This window comes from Tribolium madens, unplaced genomic scaffold, assembly GCF_015345945.1.
Source record: "Tribolium madens isolate multiple individuals breed KSU strain unplaced genomic scaffold, Tmad_KSU_1.1 Scaffold_7;HRSCAF=85;Tcas5.2_LG10, whole genome shotgun sequence".
In the NCBI taxonomy this organism is placed as follows: Eukaryota; Metazoa; Arthropoda; class Insecta; order Coleoptera; family Tenebrionidae; genus Tribolium; species Tribolium madens.
The window spans coordinates 3,651,463-3,675,078 of NW_025401050.1; the positions used below are offsets into that span (position 1 = coordinate 3,651,463).

At 31.0% G+C, this 23,616-nt stretch overlaps 1 protein-coding gene and 1 long non-coding RNA gene across 8 annotated transcripts in view; one reads left to right on the plus strand and one right to left on the minus strand.

The window, feature by feature from the left end:
- Nucleotides 1-6: 6 nt before the first annotated feature.
- LOC123010007 lies at nucleotides 7-682 on the minus strand. Its single transcript, XR_006413063.1, has 3 exons — nucleotides 668-682; nucleotides 258-602; nucleotides 7-195 (listed from the first exon to the last, which is right to left on the minus strand). It is a non-coding gene; the product is annotated as an uncharacterized LOC123010007 (long non-coding RNA).
- A 463-nt stretch (nucleotides 683-1,145) lies between these two features.
- The window catches only part of LOC123010100 (formin-binding protein 1 homolog), a 35,752-nt gene continuing 13,281 nt past the window's right edge, over nucleotides 1,146-23,616 (plus strand). For all 7 annotated transcript variants that reach the window (XM_044406784.1, XM_044406786.1, XM_044406789.1 and 4 more), the window contains exons 1-2: nucleotides 1,146-1,320; nucleotides 18,386-18,501. In XM_044406784.1, the coding sequence (XP_044262719.1) occupies nucleotides 1,276-1,320; nucleotides 18,386-18,501 (161 nt within the window). In that variant the 5' untranslated portion in view covers nucleotides 1,146-1,275. The remainder of the gene's footprint in view (nucleotides 1,321-18,385; nucleotides 18,502-23,616) is intronic.

The following is a 23,616-nucleotide window of genomic DNA, read 5'->3' on the forward strand; positions in this document are numbered from 1 at the left end:
TTCTGCGCGACGTTTTTCTGTTAGTAATCGAGAATGGTATGAACCAGGGTATAAAATGGAATATTCAATTGTAGCACGTAGCACTGATGCAACCGTAATAACACTCCAGCCCCACAGCAATCCCTGCGATCTCCACTTTCGTCATTTTCCTCATAGGCAAAGTTTTTGGAGCAACCAGAGTATAAATAATGAATTCTGGAAAAGTTTAACAACAGGTAGAGGTTTAAATACATAATGTTAAAATTGGCAAACAGTACCGTCAAGCCGTTTCACATGTGTTAAACTTCTTTTCCACAGAACACAAATTCAGTGCCAATTCTTTATTCTTTTCCGAGATCCGTGCTTCTTTTGGTTTAACATTATCTTAATTGAGAATTAAGATTTGACATGACACCCACTTTTGACGTTTTAAAAAAAAATTGGTTTAAAAATTCACCGTTAGTGGCGCCACATGAGGAACGATTATAAATTGTTCAAAAACATATTTTTAGGGCTTATGGAAAGGCCGTATACGCTAGTATGAATGGAGTCGGCGATGGTCCAGTAGCGGAATTAAAATTTCCGGCAGTATTGTCATTTTCATAATAATGTAAACTCTAAAACTACCTTCACATTAATAACCTCATTTTTTGCTCTTGTCATGTTTATGACATTTTGACTTATTTACTTTAAAAATAGTGATTTGTTGCATAATAAGTAATAAAGCATGGGCAGCAGATCAAAGTCACACTTGTTCAATAAGTTTCCTAAGACAGTCAAATTGTTTAATTAACAATTTTAACAACAAAAAAAAGTTTAATTGTCAAATGTCAGTCATGATGACAGTAAAAGGTAGTTTACAGTGAACTTTTTAAAGTGAGAAAAATACTGCCCGAAATTTTAATTCCGCAACTGTACATGACTGGATAAAATCTTTATTTACACATTTTGAAAATTTGATGAGAAATATAATTTGTTTTTTTTAACCTATCTTATTAAAGTTTGATAATAGTCATCTAAAACAATTTGTGAAATGTTTTGATAAAAAAGAAACCTACTTTTATTTTGACCATTCTTGTGCAGAGGTCGCCACAATCGAGAATTAAACAATCAAATCGCCTCCTTTTGGTTTGTCTTTATCTCTCACAACCTTGTCTCATTCCTCCGCCTCACTCGTTTGAGAACTGTCTAAAGTGAAACAGCCATGTTGGGTAGTGACGGTTGAAAATCCCAGTGTTGGTTACAAGTAAATTGTTTGATGTGTTGTTGAGTGTTTAAGTTATTGTTATTGGATTAATGACGACCGCAACCGAAAGCATGAACTGGGGCACCGAGCTCTGGGTGAGTCCCTCAACTCCCAATTTCACTCCCAAATCACCACCGTTTCCAAGACAACAGCACTTTTGCGCTAAACCAAGCCACCGTGATCCTTTTTCGCAATTTCCAAAGCGATTATTTAAACCAAACAAAAGGGAGAAAAACAGATGGTGAGGCCGATTTTTTCGGCGAGGAACGGTCAACCAGTTCGCTGTTGGACCAAAACGGTCAAATCCTCCAACCTGCATGACTAACTCAGGTGAACCAGTCAAAGTGGTTTGCAGGTGTGTCAGATCCCGTCTCAGGTGGCCACGTCGGGATTATACTCCTACGAAATCCCACAAAATGTTGATATAAATGAGACACGAATTGCTCAATCACACACAAAACGCGCGTCGGAATTGTGCAATAACAGAAAGCGAATTATTGTGCACTCATTTGATTGTTTTATCAGTTTTCTAAGGGTCGGGTCTTCGATTGGGGGTGGCGTGCGCAGGGTGCAAGTTCATTTGTTTTGGTGACTCATACCCGAATAAATATTAGATTTCGTCCCTTAGTCACTTCTTAAATTTTCCATGAAGGATTACGAGGCTGCAGGAATTTAACGGTTTGAATATTTTAAATTTGAAAAATTTCGGTTGGGAGAGTTGGCAGCGCGAAAATGACACCACAGCAACCTGAGATTGTTTGCACTTTTATAGAAAAATCGGGATTTTGTTTAAAAATAAATAAAACATTGGCTAATTACAACTTAGTTTTAAAACTCTGCATCCAATTATTTATGTACTCAAGTTGAATACAATAGGAGTTATTGTTATTTTTAAATATTTAAATTAAATGTTGTCACGGTTTAGCCTCCACAATTTTTATATTTTTCAGAATATGGCCTTTCAAGTCGATGAAGAAAACAATGAAAGTTTGATTGTTTTAAAAATGTGGGTTGACATTACTTGTTTCATTGTTTATTTATATTGTTACCAACAGAACAAACAGAATGATAATTTTAGTTTCCCCAGTTATTAAAACTGCCGTTTCGTATGGGCACATGTGGTTGGCATTCATGCTTGTCAAAATAATTGTGACATAACTGTCAATTTTGGAGTTTTTTGCACTATAATAGGCACAACTACTCTGATAAGAGAAGTAAAAGACAGATTGTTGCAAATGAGGTTATTCGATGTAATGAATTTATTCCAAAAGAAGAATTGAGAAAATGCTTTTTAATGTAAACAAGAAAAATTATTTTTTTTACCACCTTTACAAGAAGTTGATTATTGCCAGTTTAATGTAAAATGTTTTGATGATTAATTGATCTTGAGTGTTCATACGATTTTGTAATGGATTTTAAATGTTTAATGACTGGACATTGATCATTATTTCTTAAGAATCAACATTATTTTTTGTATTTTTATGATGTTTTGTATTCCCAAGTTTTTTACAACATTCTACAAGCTTTTCATTTAAAAAATTCTGATAAATCATGTTACCAATAGCTAATTTTCCTATCGGTTTTCCACGTCGCCACAACAAAACAATCGTTAAGAAATGTTTTCTCGGTAATTTTACATACCTACACTTCGTCACAGAGTCGTTTCAGCACATTGTGTTAAAGCTGATATCAGAGACAATCGATACTTTGATAAAGAAAATTGCAACCGGAAAACTTGTCAGGAAATAATTTATTTCATTTTATCAAACTACTAAATCTGTTCTAATTGCATGTTATCTAATTCATTATGTCAGTTTTCATTAAAGGTATGCAAGGCTTTTAAAATATGTATATGTAAATTTTATCACCAAGAGAAATAGGTAATAAGCTTGGAAGCAAAGTTAATTACCTTTAACAACACACCGATTTAATGCGTTTTTTGCATTTCAAATTTATATGGTCAAAAAAAGTCAGTAGATAAATGGTAAATGGACGTCCTTGTGGTGTCACTGGAAGAAGAATAATTTTGAGGTTAAATCAACGTTGGGCATAATTAAAGATTATAGTCCTCGGGCATTTGACAGCCCTTTAAGGCATGTTTGGCTAAAATCTTGATTATTATATCCTTGGCACTTAAGTATGTAACTACATTAATTGATTCTATTTATTTAGGTAATTTTGTCAATAATATCTTCAGCAAACAAAATACAAAATGTTATAAACAAATCTTATCGCTTGTCTGATAAAAATCTAATATTTACTTTTTTAGATTATTGCTACAATGTTATCAGTTATTCATTTTTAAACCGAAACTGAAATATTTGAAAGATAAATACATAGGAAAACACCGTATAGCAAAACTTGGACTCTTTTCTGTTGTTTCCACTGATTCTAGACAAACAAAAAACGTTAATTTTAATATTCAATTTCAGGTTTTTTTTTGGGAATTTGTGACAATCTCAATTTCAATTAAGTGATAATTGGTTTTTGTTGATCTTTCGACATGAACACCAGCACATACCAAAATATAGTTTTATCATAATTTTTTTTTAAAAATTAGTGTTGTTGCACAACAAGTTAGTTTCGAAAATAGAATTTTTTTATGTATCTACATATTTATTTTGTAATTATAGTACTCTTCTTGCAGGTACCACCACATAATATTTTTTTTTGTAGAACTTTTATCTCGAAATGCCAAGTAAAGAGAGAAATTACTTGTAAGCAGAAGATATACCAGGTGAATAAAAAGTATGGAACCAAGCGTTTTTTTCGTAAACTAAACACTTTACAAAAAAATAATTAGTGTAGCGTAAAGTCCAATTAAAATGTGAGCATTTATCAAGAATAACATTTTTCGAAATTTTTTTTAATTTTCGTTCTGGAAAATTTTTTTTTTTTTAAATGGCAACCCACCATGGTAATTTTTTTAATTAAAGATTATGATCTAAAAATGACCTCTAATTAAACAGAATTGTTTTCTAGTCAGTACTTTTTTTTAAATAAATTGTTAAAGTTGCGTTCCGAGCCCATCACGAAGATTTTCCGAACTTGAACGAGGGAGTCGTTTCATGACTTTGGTCGTTGGAGAGCCCGGTTTTTGGTGCAGGTGCTTTGGGGTGCTTCCGGATGGATCAAAAAATGTAAAAAATCCTTTTCTATTTTTAGTCCATTCGAAATCATCCCAAAGCACCTGCATAGAAATCAGCGCTCTTCCATGATGAAAAGCATGAAACAACCACTTCGGTTAAGTGTAAAATCTTCGTGATGAGCTCGGAACGCAACTTTAACAATTAATTAAAAAAAAGTACTGGCTAAAAAACAATTTTATTTAATTAGAGGTCATTTTTAGATCATAATCTTTAATTAAAAAAATTACCATGGTGGGTTGCCATTTAAAAAAAAATTTTTTTCCAGAACTCGAAAACTAAAAGACATTTTGAAAAATGTTATTTTTGATAACTGGTCACATTTCAATTGTGCTTTACGCTACACTAATTATTTTTTTCGTAAAGTGCTTAGTTTACGAAAAAACGCTTGGATCCATACTTTTTATTCACCTGGTAAAAGCTTTATTTGGTCATAAACGTACCTAAATTTTTTTCTTGGGAGCTATACTTGAGTGTAATTCCCAAAAAATTAGTGTCGGTGAAAGTTTGACTCAGAGAACACGAATCGTGTCACAAATTTATAATTAAAATAATTAAAGGATGAGTAAGTGAACATAATCACGATCCTTCTTTTTATTAATGCATTTAATAGTTCTACGTGTCAAAATCGACAGTCAATTACCCAATTTTACCAAGAGCTTTAGACTTGAGAAAGAAATCTCTCCGTTGCACTAATGCAACTCCTGCAATTTTTATTATGGCGGAAGTTTGTATCTGGTTACAGGTGATAATAAATCCCTGCGATCTCTCTTTTTTCCCAGTTTATTTATCTCAAAAGTCATAAATGTCGGTTTTGTTATCTTTGTATCTTCTTCGTGTTTCCAGTGTGGGGTGATATGGTAACCCACGCTTGTGATGCATTTGAGGAATTATAACCGGAAGGTTCAGCTAGAGCTAGAGTGCATTTTCCCGGGGTCAACGTTCATAAGTTACCACGCCTTTGCTGACAGAAATTGATGCTAATTTCAAATTACTCAAGCGAGCATTAGAATTGTTTGAGATAATTACGTATTCTAGAGTATAACATGTGTAGACTTTATCAAAAGAAAAATTTCACTCGGATAATTGAGCAATTGAAAGAATTGCTGACAATGAAAAGGTTTGTTTTCAGAAACATGACAACACGATTACATCATTACTTAATCTCATTGATAAGATAATTCCAACTTGTGATAAAAATATGTTTCACTTGTTCACTTGTTTGATTTTTGGGAGGGTTCTCATCTCACTCTATTTGTTCCTGACTCATTTCGGGTGATAAAAATGCGAAATTTTATCTAATCGCATGTTTACAAGAATGAGTCATTTGTACCAAAACTTTTTAATAACTAATTAGGCAACATCATATGTTTATACAGGATGTTGCAGGATTAGTGTCTAACCAGGTTGTATTTCAATTGTTAATAAATACTTTATTCAAAATTTAGAAAATATTTTTCTTATTTGAACAAAAAAAAATCAATAATACATTTTGAGTACATCTCTGTTTATTATTTGCTTATTTTTATGAGACTTGAACCGGTTATTAGAATTTTGTATTAATTTTTATTTTTTTTTAAATCTGTGATCACAAAGAGGCAAGAGGTTTTGGTACAATTCTAATTTGTCTTCAAATAAAAAACTCTTTGATCTTGTGGTGTCTATAAATACAACTAATGTCATCTTTTTAATTTTTTAGAGACCATTTTTTGACATAAATTTATTAGTTAAAAAAGTGAGTCTGTTTTAATTTTTCTGATCTCGAGATTTTTGCTATTAGTTCTATTAATTCTTCTCATTTTATTAGAGACTTCCGTTTAGAGAAACAAGTTTTTTGATAACATGAAGTGTTTGTCCTGGATATTTTTTATGTTTTATTCACGACTATCTGTTAAATGCTTCTAACACCATAATTCTAAATTTCCGTCCGGGACGACATCAACGTCGTCGTAATTAGTGTGCGGTTACACCCTTCATCATAACTTGTTATAACATCTGGAATATTTTAAAGAAGCTTATTCCGGTACTTTATTAAAACAGCCGTTATGGAATAGTTAGGGAGGGAGTGTGCACGTGCCGCTTCACTACTCATCTAGGGTCTAAAGTAGTAGTTAGAAAAAAGAAATTACATGCTACAATTCAGTACACGTAACGTAAAGTAATATTGAGATACTCGTAGGGTAGGTCATAGACATGTCAATTCGCAAATATTGATAAGTGATTCATCGGTTCATTTTATCAGTGACGAAGCAGGAAATGACTACTGAATTTTTTTCGCCAGAGGGGATTTTTGTGAAATTTTGTAATGTTTTCAGTGATTGTTTAAGAAAATATTAAATTTAAATTAAAAAAATCAAGTATCTCAAAAAGTCAAAAATGAATGAGGATAGAAATTGGGAAAAATATGGGAACAAATTAAAAGCACAGTATATCGGGAGGGGCATCGGTTACGCGCAGAAAAGAAATCCCCACTTCTAATTAAATAAAATTGTTGAATTTTTTCACACTTACCTGGGCATTAGTAAGGTACATTCTCTAATTTTTTGGTAATTTTTCATTTACAAACAAAGCCAAGAAAAATAAAAAGTAATTTTCTCGCAAAAAGTTTAATTCTAATTTTTATACTGACCTACGCAGATTCACTTCCTACAATTGTTTATAAAATCAGAGAAAAAAAATACCAATTATATTTTGAATTAAACGCAATTTCCCATCTTAACTTTGAAAATCATTTTTATTTATCACCTGCTACTTGTGTCATGGTAAATTTAGGTGACAATGGGGAACTGCAATTGGGGTAAGATTCCAAGGTTTACAACAAAAAGACCCTTTAAAGCGGTCGGCTACCAGTAAATGATTCTTTTGTTGGCAAATTATACCATTTTGTCATAAAACACACAAAACTGTTACGGACTCATTTATTATCCAAAAAAGTTAGAAAAATTCAGTTTTAATTAATTTGAAGTCGCGATTTATCAAATGCGCGTAACCGATGCCCCACCCGGTACAGGTTGCTCCAGAACTTGTGCCCCAAGCAAAAATGCCATATAAGGTAAGATACCAGAAACATGGAAAAAATGTTGAAAAAATTTGATCTATAAAAATTTCGAAGCTATGAGGGTTTAAGTTTTGCACTTTGACTCTATTTATTTCTGTGGGCAAAATAATTTTCCAAGTTTTTTTGCTACAGACTATTAGAAGTGGAAACAAGGAAGCTGTATGAGAGTTTGCACTTTGACTCTATTTATTTTTGTTGGAAAAATGATTTTCCATCAAGTTTCTTGCTACAGGCTATTAGAAGAGTAACTCTCTTTAATGTTATTAGTGGCTTTTTTTGGCAAAATTTTTGTACCTTTACTAAATAATTGTAAAAAAACATATACAAGATCATCAGTATCATTAAATAGTCATAAGAAAATGTCAAATATCAAAAAATAACTCAAAATTTTTCGACAGATAGAATTTTTTAAACATTTTTTCCATGTTCCTGGTATCTTACTTTACTTGAAAATTTTCTCTGGGGCGCGAGTTTTAGCGCACCTGTATTATTTAAACGACAAATATTTTTGATCAGTAAAAAAATAAATGCACAGTAAAAATAATAAATCCACAGTAAGAACAATGAATGAATGTCTAGCAAAACTAATTAATTTAATATTCACACATTTACAAACAAAATGATTCCGAGCAAAATCGGAATGTCGCAAAGCGTTTAAAAACAAAATTGTGGTATCAGGAGCACAGCAGTGCAAAGAGTGGCGTTTGCTTATTAGAATGATTACCATTTGTGCACAGTTTCCAGCCCTTGCTAAAATCATTCTTGCGCAGGGGCCCTTGCTAATACATATACCACTCTCCAATAATAATAAATATTCAGTAATATAAAAATAAGTACGAATAATAAATAACATTCTATCGCAGGGGACATACATGGTTATGTAACCAAGACTGAAAATTCTTTAAATTTTAACTTGGTTTACTAATTTTGATTAAAACTACTGAGCGTTTATTATTCTTACTGTGCAAATTGGATTTTTTTACTGTACAAATTACAATAAAATACTGTGCGGACTTTACTTAGCATTTATTATTTTTACTGTGCAAAATATTATATTATACTGATCATTTTTAATTTTTTGCTGTGCGAAAATAATTAATTTCTGATCATTTATCATTTTATACTGATCAAAATCGAATTATTTACTGATCGCTTTATTACTACCGCAAAAATATTAAAGACGATGAAATTTAATACTTTTAATCATGTACCAAATTTCAATACAATTTGATAAACCGTTTTTGTGTATACATATTTTTTAAGGACTTTTTATAGCGTTTTGTTAAGAATTCTACCCCACTTTTAGTGTGGTTTGGCCTAACCAGGGCCCACAGTTGGAACTATGGGAGTCTTAAGTTAGTCTCTTTGTAGCAGACGATGTTATTGTTAACAAATCGTGTTACTGACAAAAAATTTATAGTCCACAATTTACGTTACAGGTTTTATTTACAAAAAACTAAAAAGTCCACTTGAGCTCATTTCTGTGTACTGGTGTCGCTTTGGTGAGAAGAAAATGTGGCGTTATTCTCATAAGCAATGTTCACTGTACAAAACCATCAGATAATGCAGCATTTCCGACGAAAAGTCGAACTTAAAACTCAACAGTCAAGTGTTGAAAAAATGTTGCTGATTGAATTCAGTGATGCAAAAATCGTCTTTTGATCACCTCATCCATCTGAACAAATATTGCTTTCGAATTTCATTCGCATGTTTTGTAAATATTTATCCAATTCAGTAGCTTTACAACTCTTCCACTTAACATCTCGACTCGTTTGTGTGATGAAATTATGCCATTAAACCGCTTTTTTCGTTAAAAAATTCGTTGATGTTTATTTTAAAAACTCCAGCAGTTAACCACCATTGTAGCGGAAGGAGTTGTTCTATTTATAATTCGAAAACCCGTCCGTATCCCGGTTTTTCTTTTCCCTTGTGTTGTGTCACTCAACTCATCGAGTGTCCAAGTCACAGGTCATTAGGTTAACTGTTACTATAAATGCTGATAGAGAGTGTCTTTGGCTCGGAAGTTGTTGGAGTAATTTGGTCCAAGAACGTGGATAATAAAAAGAGAAATCTGAGTCGTTGTTGTGTGCAGACATAAATCAGAAACACCTGCAGATGGATGGATGGCTTGAGATTCTAAAGAGTTTGCAGAACGATTGACGGGGAATGCTGAAGAGTTTGTGGGTCACAGAACTCGCGGGTCACGGTCAGACAGACGTCTGCTTCAAAGCAATTTCGACGATTGGAGTGACGGAATGTCTTACACTGCGTTATAAGCCATTTGATTTATTTATAGGTTGTGTGGTGTTTTGATGGTTCAATTGTCTACTGGATTATTTAATTTGATGGTGAGGGTAGAGCACAGTAGGAAGAAAATAAACGCACAGATCGTGAAACTTTGAGTTGAAGATAATTGGTATAAAAATGTGACATAGATAAAAACACTGAAAGCTAACAGGGATAATGTTATTATAGATTGCCTATTTTTATTACATAATCTTATTATCTTCGATTAATATCGCAGTTTATTTATTTTTGACAAATACACAATTGATTTAATAAAAATGTTGGAAATATACACTTTTGATGATTCACTATAATACCACATGATCACAAATATCTGATTTAGCAACATAATTAAGAGTATTTTCTTTTTTGACTGTTTGCAACACTGCAATCGGATGTGGTTTTGTTTGACAGATATTTGAAGTAACAAGATATAGATTATATTTTGCATTACAGTAGGGCAGTTATAAGGTTTGATTTGCCTCACCAACATAAAATAACCAGTTAAAGTGTTTTAATATGAACAATAAACAAAATTAAAAATAAACAATATTTCAAATCTTTAAAATTAATTCCAAAATCACTGTCAATATTACTTTCTCTCAAATTTAAAATTAAATTTTTCAGAACATTTTATAAAATTGTCAGCACCACTGTCAGAATGTAAGAATAAAAAAATATAAAAATTTCAGTGGTTCATTTCATTGGTTGCTAAGAAAACATAATGAAAAGTAATCTCGGCTCCAGTATAATAGTTTAAATTGGAATTTGAGGTGTTTAATGACAGTTTCAAACTGTTAGCAACCGGGAGTTACTCCAGTTTTACCATTTTAAAATAATAGCATTTAGTATTCCGAACTAAAACAGTCATTTCTGGTCACTCGATAATAAATATGTGATTTACAAATGATAAGTGAAAAGTTACATAACTTCAAATTTTTTAAATGTGACAATTGCAAATTAGTTTTAATCAGACGTAAATATAAACAAGAAAAACTATGAACATATTATAAAGTCGTATCAACAAGAAATTATTGCCTAGGATTTGGGGGTATTTGTTACTGGGTTGTCATAAATTTGGTTAGCTTGGAGGCAATGTGGTGACAAACAAACAATATCGTAACTATTGTCAAAAATTTAGGTTAAGTCAACTGTCAGCTTGTATGTACTATCCACGGCTTCCTTGATTAATGAAGGAAGTTTCCCTTCACCCAGCTGGTCGCATTGCAAAAAAAAAATTGGTTCTGACAGCGTACTCTAATGTATCGCCATCTGGTAATTTCTTCCGAAAACTTTTCTTGATACCATAGTTACCAAAATCACGCGCCAAACGTCGTAATTATTTGAAATTTAAGTTAGAAATTGGATTTCTCTGTGGATATTTGTTAAGAAAAGTTGAGGAGACTGTAAAATGTTCTGCTTGTCTAGTACCCTTAACCAATTATTTTGAGTCAAAAACAAGTCCCCTCTTGGAATTAATTTATAATCAAGACAGAGGAAAGCTCAAATATTCATCTGAAAAGTTTATTGCGTTAATTCATTGTCATAGGAGTGATTTTGGAAATAATACCCAGTGTGCCTACGCAAGATGTAGACTACATTTTGAAAACAATAATTGCTTCATATTTAAATGAAAATCCCATATTCTCCTGCGAGGAGGCCTCTACGGGCCTAAAAGACTTTGAACGTAATGGTTGTGCACTGTATTCTAACAAGCTGTTGCACTCTTGCAGGTTTAGTCACTTATAATTGTCAGGGATTTAATACGGTACAATACACATTACTCTAGTACAATCTTCAATTATTAGAATTAATGGTTAATATTCAAATAAAAGAAAATGAAACCACCTTTACCAGATAGCCACATATCAGGAAATTATTTACTTTTCGAAAAAATCATTAGTGTAAGATTGTGACGTGCGTATTTAATTCCTAATGGCATTATACACAAGCGAAATGTGGCCAAATTACGTTTTTATAAATGTACTAACGCCTTTTTGCTTCCCACTGACAAGAGTGTGACAGCACATAACCTTATTAATTGTCAAAATCTTGTACCTTAATGTGGCTCCCTCTCGAAACCAAAAAAAAGGCACGGAACTAATGAATGCGACTAGCCGGGTGAAGGGAAACTTCCTTCATTAATCAAGGAAGCCGTGGTACTATCAATTGATAGTTGACAGAGAACGTCAACCATCAACAATAACGGGGAACCAACCTTAGGCATTCAAAATTACTTCTGAAAATTGTAGTTAAAAAAAACAAAAACATGAAAAACGTCATTTTCCTGGAGGTTCAAATCGTACAGATTTGTCAATAGGAAATTACCACCAGGATTTGAACTTTTATAGGAAAATTACGTTTTTCATGTTGTTTGTAACTAGAATTTTTAGAAGTATTTTTGAATGCTTAGGGTTGGCTATTTCTTGTTGTTGACGATTGGCGTTTTCTGTCAACCTGCTGTCAACTATCTATTGAATTATCCATACAAGCTGACATGTGACTTAACCTAAAACACTAGTTACGATATCTTTTGTTTAGTCACCAAAAACCAACCTAACTAAATTTATGGCAACCTATTCACGAATATCCCTAAATTCTAGACAGTAGGTAATTTCTTGTTGATACGACAATAGGTGGTAATTTCTTGTTGATCTGTACTCTTTTTTTTAATATTAAAATTTTGATTCAGCTTAAATTATAAAAAGATGAAATAATTTTTGATAATTAATATATCAAATCTGAAAATCTGGATGTTTTTCATAAATATGAATATTTTTTTCAAGAACAAACCTTGAAAGAGTACTCAGTTTGCAAACCTTTTTTTTCATCTTGTAATTTTTCGATTTAATTTGATTCGACTCAGATTTTCTCTTGAAGAAGTTGTTTAAATTTTAAAATTTCATCTACTCCACTCTTTCAAATGTTGATTTCCCACCAGTCAAGTCATAGACTTATTATAACAGACTTTCCAAACTATTCAATATCTTCAATATTTTACTCTCACAGTCCCACACAAAGACTAATTCTCTTGGAAATGAGACAATGGATGCTGGTAAAAGGTTACATTCGACCTTTGTTGACAATTCCAGACCTCAAAGGTAACTGACGGAACTGAAAATCGGATCAAAATAACACGTCTTCGTAGACCTTTATGCATCAACGATTTGACAATTCATTGTCAACGTTCCTGTACTATAATCATAAATTCTATTGAAAATACCAGTCTGAAACGACGACGTATTCAAATGAGACGAACTAGTTTCATGTTTTCGATTTTTGTTGTGTTTTGAAACGAAAAAGGAAGAGTTGCTAACATGCAACAAAAGCAAGTCTTTCAGTCGATGAAGCAATTTCTAAAAATAAGATAGAAGGTACTTTATTTTTTCTTTGACAAGGTTTAGTTTCTTCCAGATTGGACATGAATCACTTGACTCTAATAACATCTGCTAAATAAATTTGTTTGTTTCATAGGTGATAAAGAGTTCTTTGTTCTTGTAAAGCTGTTTGTAATTTTTTAATGCCTTCAAGGTTGATACACAATTTTCATTGAGTACGTTATGGTATTTATTGAAAGTTTTTCTTAGAACATGTCTGGATTTACATAGAGATGATTGAAGAATTGAAAGTCACTTTTAAAAATGTGCAACAACTAGTGGTTTACAAACGAGTTAGGAATGCAATAGTGATGATGTTTTGGGTAATTCATAGAGTTTCCAGATGTTTTCAAGAATATTACAAACGTGGCGCCTTTTATTTCAATTTTACGGCGTTGTCTGTATATAATTATCAAGTTTTTATTGAGAAAAAATGGAAATTGGTCTAAAACCTCATTCTAAATAATAAACAGAAATTATTTACTCACCTTGAGAGTTGAAGTGTTATTTTCCATTTAAAGTTTTTTTCTGTTGCATCACAATTATGGATTCATTCTAATTAACTCGTTGCACTATCAAATAAATCTTGACTATCTAACTAAAACCAAGTCAAAAGTTGAATAATTTTTTTTTAATTATAAACGAAGGAAGATGCAGAAGTGTGTTGAAATTTGCAGAAAAGTGAAAACAGAATATTTACATAATGCATTTTTTGTTGGGTTACGTAATTGTCGTGTTCAATAGATTTTTTCTCATAATCATTAATCTGGGAGATTTATTGTATTCTCTCTCATTTTAAAACACCGATAGGTAATTAAAAAGTATCAAATAACGTATTTTGTTAATTAAAATTATTTGGTCTTTGGGGGTGTTGCATTTTTAATTTTGAAAATAAACTGGTTTGATTGCGAGAAATGTAACATCAGTTATTTGTTTAAACAACATTAGAAAGACCTTGAAAGCCATTTATAATTAACATGTAAAATAATATGTCTAGTAATACCTATGTGACAATAATTAATGAGTAGAATTACAAATTTCACAGTTTATAAAAATAAATAATTTATTGCTTTGTACTTTACGATTTATTAAGTTGTTAAAATATGGTTTCTGGGTTAGCACAATCAATGTTCGAAATGTAAAATTGAAAACTCGAGTCAGTATTGCTAAATGATGTTAATCTAATTGAGAAAAAATATTATAAAAAATATAAAATAGCTAGTAATAACGAGATGTCAAGATTGTTGACTTTTTTCTATTTACATGTTTGTTTTGAATATTATAGGAATTTCCTGGTTATCTTATAACCTGTTGTAGTGCCCCCAAACACCCGACCTGTCTACTTCATCACAAAGCTTGGACAAATTTACTTTAAACAAGTTTGGTTTTTATCTTTTTTGAAATACTTACAGTTGTGAAATAATAAATTAAGAGACACTAATAGTGTTGATAAAATCGAATAATTATACTTTAATTAGTTCAATTAATATTAAAATTCTTCAAGTTTTTCATTGCTTTATTAATTGAAGTAACTAGAACTAGAGCACCCAATAAAAAAAACCTTAAAGGTATTTCAAATGATTGCTGTTTATCGGGTAAATATTAGGTTTGCCTATTAACCCAGTAACAATAGTTAATGTCTGTTTATAACAATAGACGTTCTTGCATGCGGCCAATCAATTCTTCTTACGTGACCGCCATTTTAAAAAGCAAATTTCCATAAAACACATTCTTTCGAGTATTGAAATTCTCAACAATTCGCTCGTAACCGCCGTTTTAGCGTCTTGGGGAAGGTCCAAAATGGGATTTGTTCAAAAACTGTTAATTTTTATTTACTTTCTATTCTATTGGTTTTAACAACTTTTTGTGAGATCAAAGAGTCATTGCTCGACTAGTAAACAAAAGATAGTGAAATTGAAATTGGAAAAGTGTTTCAACACAAAACACGTCATTATTGGTGATAGTTGGAGGTTTTAAAAGCGAATTGTTGCTACTGTGTTTGTGGTGGATTTGCATAATAAAGCGGTTTGCACAACGATTTTGTTTCCGACAGAAATTTTCGATTCTGCAATTGAATTATTTCGAAGAAAGTTGGACTTTTACTTGGGGTTTGGATTTTTTTTTATCGAAATGTGATGTTACACGAGACACATTCCTTTTTTGGTTATCAACATTCTCAAACGACAAACTTTATTTGTTCACATTGATCTTGTCTGTGGTACAAGTTTTATCGCTTTTTTTATGCTAATATTTGTTGTAAATGGGACAAACACTTATTTTATCTGACAATCACAATAAACAGATTGTTTAACAATTTTCATTGGGATAAGATCTTGGAAGCCTTTAAGTATGTATACAGGATGTGTAAGTATGGACAAATATTTTAACAGGTAATAGTAGAGCTCAAAGGAAGTCAAAATAACACAACTTGCCTTATCCGAATGTAGTAGTGTCGAAAATATTGAAATGTGGGGCCCACCGACTCAAATTGTAAACAAATATTATCTCTGATGTTAGCTTTTCAAAATCCATTAAATTGTTTTAACAAAATGAGTTAAAAAGAGCAAAAATGTTTTTTACAATTTATTCAACGTCCAATAAGAGGTTGGTTGCACCCTTTTATATCTCAGAAACTATCTATTCGGATAAGGCATGTTTACTTATTTTGGCTACTTTTGAAATCTACTATCACCTGTTAAAATATTTGCATATGCTTTAAATTCACTCCGTATATATTTTTTAAAATCGTCTGTAAAATGAACGAGTTTGAAGTAATACAAAAGCAAAGTAACGATAACAGTGGTGATTTTTGGTTTAAAAATATATTTTTAGTTTCTTATTACATCAAAGTGGTCAAGTTTTTAATCGTTTTCGTATTTATTGAAACCTACTTACAATTTTTACAATGTATTTTAACAATTTAAAATTTTGAGTTACACTAAATCGAATTATTTTCTTGAAAATGTAGAACAGTTACACAGTTTGCTCAAGATATAAATTTTCGAGGAATTGTAATTACTTTTTACAGTACTTTCAGATTTTTAAATGATGGTTGCGGAAGCGTAAAAATAAAATTTGCAGTTATTACGAGCGAATTAAATATGTACTAGGATTCTGGAACAAAAGAAATATGCATAGACTTTTAGTGTATAACAGTAAATTTACTTAAATAATTTGATTAATTGCGTCTATTTGAGTTGACATGAAAATTATTTTTAATTTTCCATTAGCGACGCCACTTTGGCGTAATCTAATTCTTTTACTAGGCATATTTTCCGATCATAAATTATTGGTTTTCGATAAAGTTTGCAACGAATCTAATTACAAAGACGTCTTTTTTATTTTCCTGTCGATAATGTCAATATTTAAGTTTGTAGCGGATTAAATTATCCGGAAAATTGTGCTATTACAGCCGGTCTAAAACAGCTTTGGAGTATTTTAATTACTGTTTATCTCTTTTTTAAAAATGATGACTTTACAGTATTGCACATCATGCTCCAACAATTTCCGTTTGGTCAATATTCTGCTATTTAAAAAAATATAATCAGTTTTAATCACCGTAAAACACGCTCTATTTGTCGCTAAATTACTACATTTTCGAAATATTTGTAGCTTAGCTGTTGAGATAATTAATGTCTTTAGTGCAATTTTTGCTAATTAATGTCTTTAGTGCAATTTTTGCAGATTTTCTGGTTCATGGCCGATGCATGAACCAGAACCCAGACTCTAACGTTTCCCATGCAAAACCTGAAGGTCGGGGAGTTTTAAAGTACATGGGAACTCTTTTAAATTTATGACCACTTACACGGAATAATGTGTAATTTATTCGTCATCGCTCGAATAAATGAGGGAAAACGATTGATGAGCTACGAAAATTGCGTGTTTTAGAATGAAAATTGAAATGAGAATTAAAGTTGAATTTTTTGGAACTTTCTCTAAGCTTGCCAATTATAATTAAATATATTGAACCAATTTCGTTGAAATTTTCTCATAATTTTCATGCAATTTGGGTGTATTTAACCGTAATTGTCTCATATTTTTAAGTCTTGATTTAATTACTTAATCATAACAATTTAATATTAGCACAGGATGTGCGATTTCACTTTCGAGAAATGCCAGATTTCCGTTTTTAAAGCATTTACTAGATAAACAAGTTTATGTATGAACCAAGTAATAAATATTTTTAGAATCATTTTTTAAATGTTTTTCATCTAATCATAGTAATAATTGGGAAATGTTTTATGTATGATGGTCCAATCAACCTAGTTTTTAAATGATATCGGTAATATTTTTCTCAGTTTTTGTAGTGTGTTGCTTGTAACGGTTTCTGTCAAGGATGTAGTTATTAAGTGGAACACTTATATTTTTATTTATGACAATTATTATTGTAAAAAGGATTAAATAGATGGACATGACGGAAACAATTTTTTTTTGTTCACCATTTTTTAAACAGTTTTGGTTATTTTGTTAAAAGATTAGATTCCTTAAATTAAGTATACAAAGGTATACAGGTGTCCGAGAACTCACTGATTGACAGCGAGTAGATTAAGTTTTTTAGCTGGATTTTTGAATGGAAAGCAGTCATTTTTTTTAGGAGAGTAGAAGATAAATGGGTCTTTTATGAGGATCTACCACACACAGTGCTTATCGTAAATTATTTTCTAGCACTAAAAAGCGTTTTGTTATCTTTATAGTCTTCAAAGGAGTAATAAATTTTTTTACTTAAACTTTGGTTTTTACACTTTTATTCATACTAAATCAAACATTCAGATTTTTGTATACTTTTCAAAAAGGTACCTATGTAGTTTTTTATGGTTGGACACGGGGGATTAAATTTTTTGTACAAATTACCTTCGAATTCGTCATTAAAACGTCGTTATGAGCAATAAAAACAATTAAAATAGTTTTAAAATTATAATGCAGTTTGATTGATGGTAAAAAAGTGGAGCACAGAAATACAATTTTTATTCATTTCAAGGCAAATTCAAAACTGTTGCGTCTTTTCTTATTAAAAAAGGTGCAATCTTGACCTCAGTTTTAAACGCAATTCGTGAAGCATAAATAATCCAATCGAACAACCATTTAATATTGGGTGTGCTGCAACTAGTTTGTTTATTGCCAACGGCAGAATTTAACCTTCATCTTACTGAACCAGCCAGTGATTACGTACGCAATTTTCCTCAATTTCCGGCCAATCGCATGAAAACGACACAGTAACCTCTTGTAAAAAAATAATAAACATTTTGCAACAATTTATGTGATGCTTGAATTCTAATTTTTCATTTTGTTTCAGGACCAGTATGACAATTTGTCGATTCATACACTGAAAGGGATCGATTTTTTGGAAAAGTACGGTCATTTTGTTAAAGACAGGGCGACCATAGAGTATGAATATGCGGCGAAATTGAGGTAAGAATTTAGCATTGACCTCTTAAATTCCGGATCGGTAGGTCAGGGTGAGATAGTTCCGGAACGAAGAGAAAAATCGTTTTTTGGGTGGTGCACGCTGTGTTTGCGTTTCAACACTTAATTTTGTGCTACTTTGAAATATTTATATCGAACGGGCTATTTTTGGAAAAGACCGGTAGTGGAAAGCCGTTCATGGGGCACCCGAGGGAAATTTCGCGCTGGTGCCGTGCAGGAACGGTGTAAAAATAACGTACATGGTTCTCGAATATACATATTACTCGGCGGGGTTACAATTTTTGTATAATAATAAAAAATGTCGTATTTTGTCGAGAAACCGGTACTGGCTTATGTATACAGGTGTCAGAGTCGCGCCCTAGAGAAACATTTCAAGTAAGATAAGATTTCGGGAACATGGAAAAAATATTTTAAAAATTCTGTCATAAAATTTTGACATTTATTTTTTTTTATTTTTTTATATCTATTTAATGATACTGATGATCTTGTAGATATATGCTTTTTTATAATTATTTAGTAAAGATACAACAATTTTGCCAATAAACCACAAATAACATTAAACAGAGTTACAATTTGGGAAACAGCTTCCTTGTTTGCTCTTCTAATAGTCTGTAGCAAAAAAAAACTTGGAAAAGTATTTTTCCAACAGAAATAAATAGAATCAAAGTGCAAAATTTACACTTTCATATCTGTAAAATCTTTATAGATAGAATTTTTTTAACATTGTTTCCATTTTCCTGGTATCTATTTTACATGGAATTTTTCTATGGGGTGTGAGTTTTGGCGCATCCTGTATACGAGTGTTCCAGAAATAATTTAAAGGAAAAATCTTTATTTTAATGTTGACAATACAAACCTGAAATGTTAAAGAAGTGTTGCGTATACAGGATGTGAATGTGAATTTCAGATCCAAATTCAATTGAACTGCCAAAATTTAGTTTGTTAATTAAAATTGGTAGCATGTAAAATTTGATCATATCGTGTGATCGTTGTAATCAGGAGCAAAAAGACTTTTCAAAAATACATAAATCAAATATGTAGTCCATAAGAAAATCCAAAGTTGAGTGATATCAAGAGCGCCTTGGAAAATACGATGACAAATTTAGATTTCTTTTAAAAAAAAAAAAAATTTGAAGAAAGTTGAGTGATATCAAGAGCGTCTTGGAAAATACGATGACAAATTTAGATTTCTTTTAAAAAAGTGCCTTAATAACGTTGTAGTTAAAAACGTCTAGGTCTTTTAGTTTTTACTTGAAAAAATAAAAACGAAAATGACAAATTTCCGTTTTTTTCCAATAATTCAAAAACTAAAAATGACACAATTTATTTTCAGATTATTGTTCAGCATAAAAGTGCGCAACTTTGCCCTAATTTAACCGATCTCGTATCTCTTATAATAACTGAGATTCCCATGGTGGAGCTCGAAAAACGAACATCCTGTAGGTAAAAAATAAAAATTTAAATATTTTGTCAGGAAATTATAATTAATGAAAAATTTATTAAAAACAATGCTTTAACATGGTAAGTTTTATGAAATTCTGATGTCGCTACACAAATAATACAGGGTGCGCCAGAACTCGCGCCCCAGAGAAAAATGCCATATAAGGTAAGATACCAGGAACATGGAAAAAATGTTAAAAAAAATTTATCTAAAAAATTTCGAAGTTATGAGGGTTTAAAGTTTGCACTTTGACTCTTTTTATTTCTGTTGGAAAAATAATTTTCCAAGTTTTTTTTTCTATAGGCTATTAAAAGAGGAAACAAGGAAGCTGTAGCCTAAATTGTAACTCTGTTCAATGTTATTTGTGGCTTTTATTGGCAAAATTTTTGTACCTTTACTAAATAACTGTAAAAAAACATATACAAGATCATCAGTATCATTAAATAGACATAAAAAATGACAAATGTCAAAAAATAAATGTCAAAATTTTTGACAGAGAATTTTTTAAACATTTTTTTCATGTTCCTGGTATCTTATCTTACTTGAAATTTTTCTCTGGGGCGCGAGTTCTGGCGCATCCTGTATACGTTGTTTTCTTAAACACTTGAAAAAGTAAACACTTAAAGTTTGGACAATATTTATATTTAACTAGTTATAAATAAATAAAATATGTTTTATAACCTAAATCCTTTTTTGTGACAAGTTTAAAAAGTAAATATTTTAGATAAGAATTGACACAAATCTTGGAAGAAAACAAGTAAAAGAAAACATTTTGTGTATATAAAAAATTTTAATGAAAATAAAAGTTTGTCATCAAACAGGTTTTTTGAATTGATATGCTTTGGAAAAAATAAACTTTTTGAATATCCAACTTATTTAAAGTTAAACATTTAAAAATGTATTTTTCTATTTTGCGATTGAAATTTAGCTTATTTTGATACCAAAACCGATGCTTTAATGAGCCATTTCAACACCAATTTGGGTGTATTTTCTAGAGGTTAGTTATGGTGATTTTCAGCGGCGTTTTTAGCGATACCTATCTCTTATTTCAGGTAGTATGCATTGTCAATCGACAAAAAAATATTCGAGACTTGACACTTCGATAATCGAATTTCTCAACCTTTGTGACATTTATTACCAACCACCTCCTTATTAGGGCAAAAGTTCCTAAATTTTTAAACTTTAATTCTTTATAAAAGTCTACTCTGTTGCTAGAAAAATTATATCACAGGTTGTGAGTACATTTTTCCAGTTTAGAGTCAAGTTAGTTATGCCACTATTTTATCTTAATTATTTAATTAAAACTGTTATTATATATAGATATCTAGCTTAATTCACATATTTTTTTTGCTGAGTTTTAGAAAAGTATTAATACTTATTATTTGTTTTTTTTTTCTGATGTAGAATGAATTAAAAAAGCAACATGTAACTTTAGATCGAAATACCAGAAATTTGATTAAGAAAACATTTTTTATTTTGGTTATTTTAACTTGATTTTAAGATACATATTTTTAGAAGAAATGAGGAAGACGCCTTTTTCATTTATTACTTTTTGCGAATTTACCCTTGAAGGGTTTATTAAAAAAAAACACAAATATTTAACTTTATATGATTGTTTTGTTATATTTTTTCAAAGTATGCTTTCTTGATATTGTAATGAGAGGTAGATTTTTTTTTATTTTTAAAATAAATCTACTGTATTTTGCTACAGAAATAGCACAGGTGAAAACCACATTTTTTGTTGGTGTTAGAGGGCAATGGAGCCATTTGAGATTTTATTAGGGTTGGGGTGGCTGTGATATCGAGGGTTACACCCTTCGATACACTTTTTTCTCTTGATATCCTTACCGTTTGTAGATTCCTTAATACCAAGCATGCAACTTTTTATTTATTTTTTGGATAAATTTAACATTTGTCATAAGTAACAATTTCGAAAGTTTTTATCTCATCTCTTGTTAGTCGTCTTATAAATCACGAATTTATAATAAACCTTCTTTCTTGTTACGACACCACATTGTTTCTTCGATTAATGTTTGAAAAAAGTTGAAACATTTCGCAAAAGTTGCTCCGCCGGATTTTAAAAGAGCAGCGACCGTTTAGCGCCTACGTGTTTCTGCATAACATACCAAACACCAACCCAACGACTAAGTCACCAACGTATTGTCGACCCAAAACTTCACTTTTGTTCCATGGAAATGTCAAGCATGAGAATAACATTTTTCAAGGTTGTTTGTAATAATACTGAAATTGTGGTTTTTATAAACAGCAAAGACGCAGAAAACAATGTACAGTGCATGAACAATGGCAGTTTTTTCTTATTTTTCAATGTTGGTGGTATTGTTGTGAGACGGGAGGAAATTAGTGACCAGCTGGTGAATGAAATGCCGGAAATTTCAGTAAAGATTGCATTGAGGAAATGGTCTTTTCGATATTGAAACCAGACATCCTACAACTATTCATTAGACGCAAGTTATTCAGGATTCAGGAAATATTTAAACAAACAACATTTTAATTGCAGCAGACTAATACCTACGCCTAATTATTTACTCGGAATGAATTAATTGTTTGAATATTTTAATGATTCATCATCATATGAAGACGTTAAATAAATAGTTTTGTCGTCTCTTTGGTTGGATGTTTATTAACGTCCCACAGGTTGGTGGAAATTGAACCACCTACACAGATGTGAAATTAAAACGGTTTTTTGGTCACCTTTACTGAAAATTTGACTATAGTTTGCACAAAACAGTGTGGGTTTAGAGTTAACGTTTTCTTAATTGAAAATTTTGAAATTAGATAAAGGTAGAACAATTTTTGGTTGATGGTAGGATGAAATTAGGAATCTTAAAATGGCAAAGGAATTCAGATACACTATTACCTAATAGCACTGCCATACGTGGAGAAATACTGCTGGTTTTAATAATTTGTTCGAAATTGAGTAATACAAAAAAACAAACTAATGACAATGTTGATTAAACTAAAAAATGATAAGATGGCCTACATTGTGGTTTTATCTTTTCACTGTTCCTTAATTATTGTTTTAATTTTGAAAAATTTTGCATAATTATGCAAAGACACGTGTTTGAGAGTTTTTGTTGACTGGATCGAGTTTTGGAACTGTCTGTGTATTCAAATATACATAATTGAGGGAAAAATGCCAACTGGTGATAGTTGAGCACTTCCTACCATAAGTTAGGGGAGATTATCCTACCATAAGATAGGGGAGATTATCTACAATTACATTGACATTTATGCATCAGAATAGAAAATTATCGAGGGAGAGAACGTTTTATAGCTTTTTGATAAAGTGTTTATCGAGTGAATAGTGGTTTGTTTTGTCCCTTCACTTGAAATTTTTGGTAAATAGATATTTTTTATATGTAAATTATAGAAAAAAAGACTCTCAAACATTTGCCTACATTTAAAATACTCTAATATTAGATTCAAATTGTTGGGGATAGATTATTTTTTTTCAGCACTAAGTAAAGTCAAGAAAGGAAAATTACTAGAAAGTACTAAATTGAGACGTCAAGTGATTACAATTGAAGGTAGTTTTTGTCAATTTTGGCTGTTTTCAGTTACGATGAAATAAATTTGATTAAAAAGTGATATTTATATGAAAATACAGTTCAGATAATCTTTAACATTGACTAAATTGT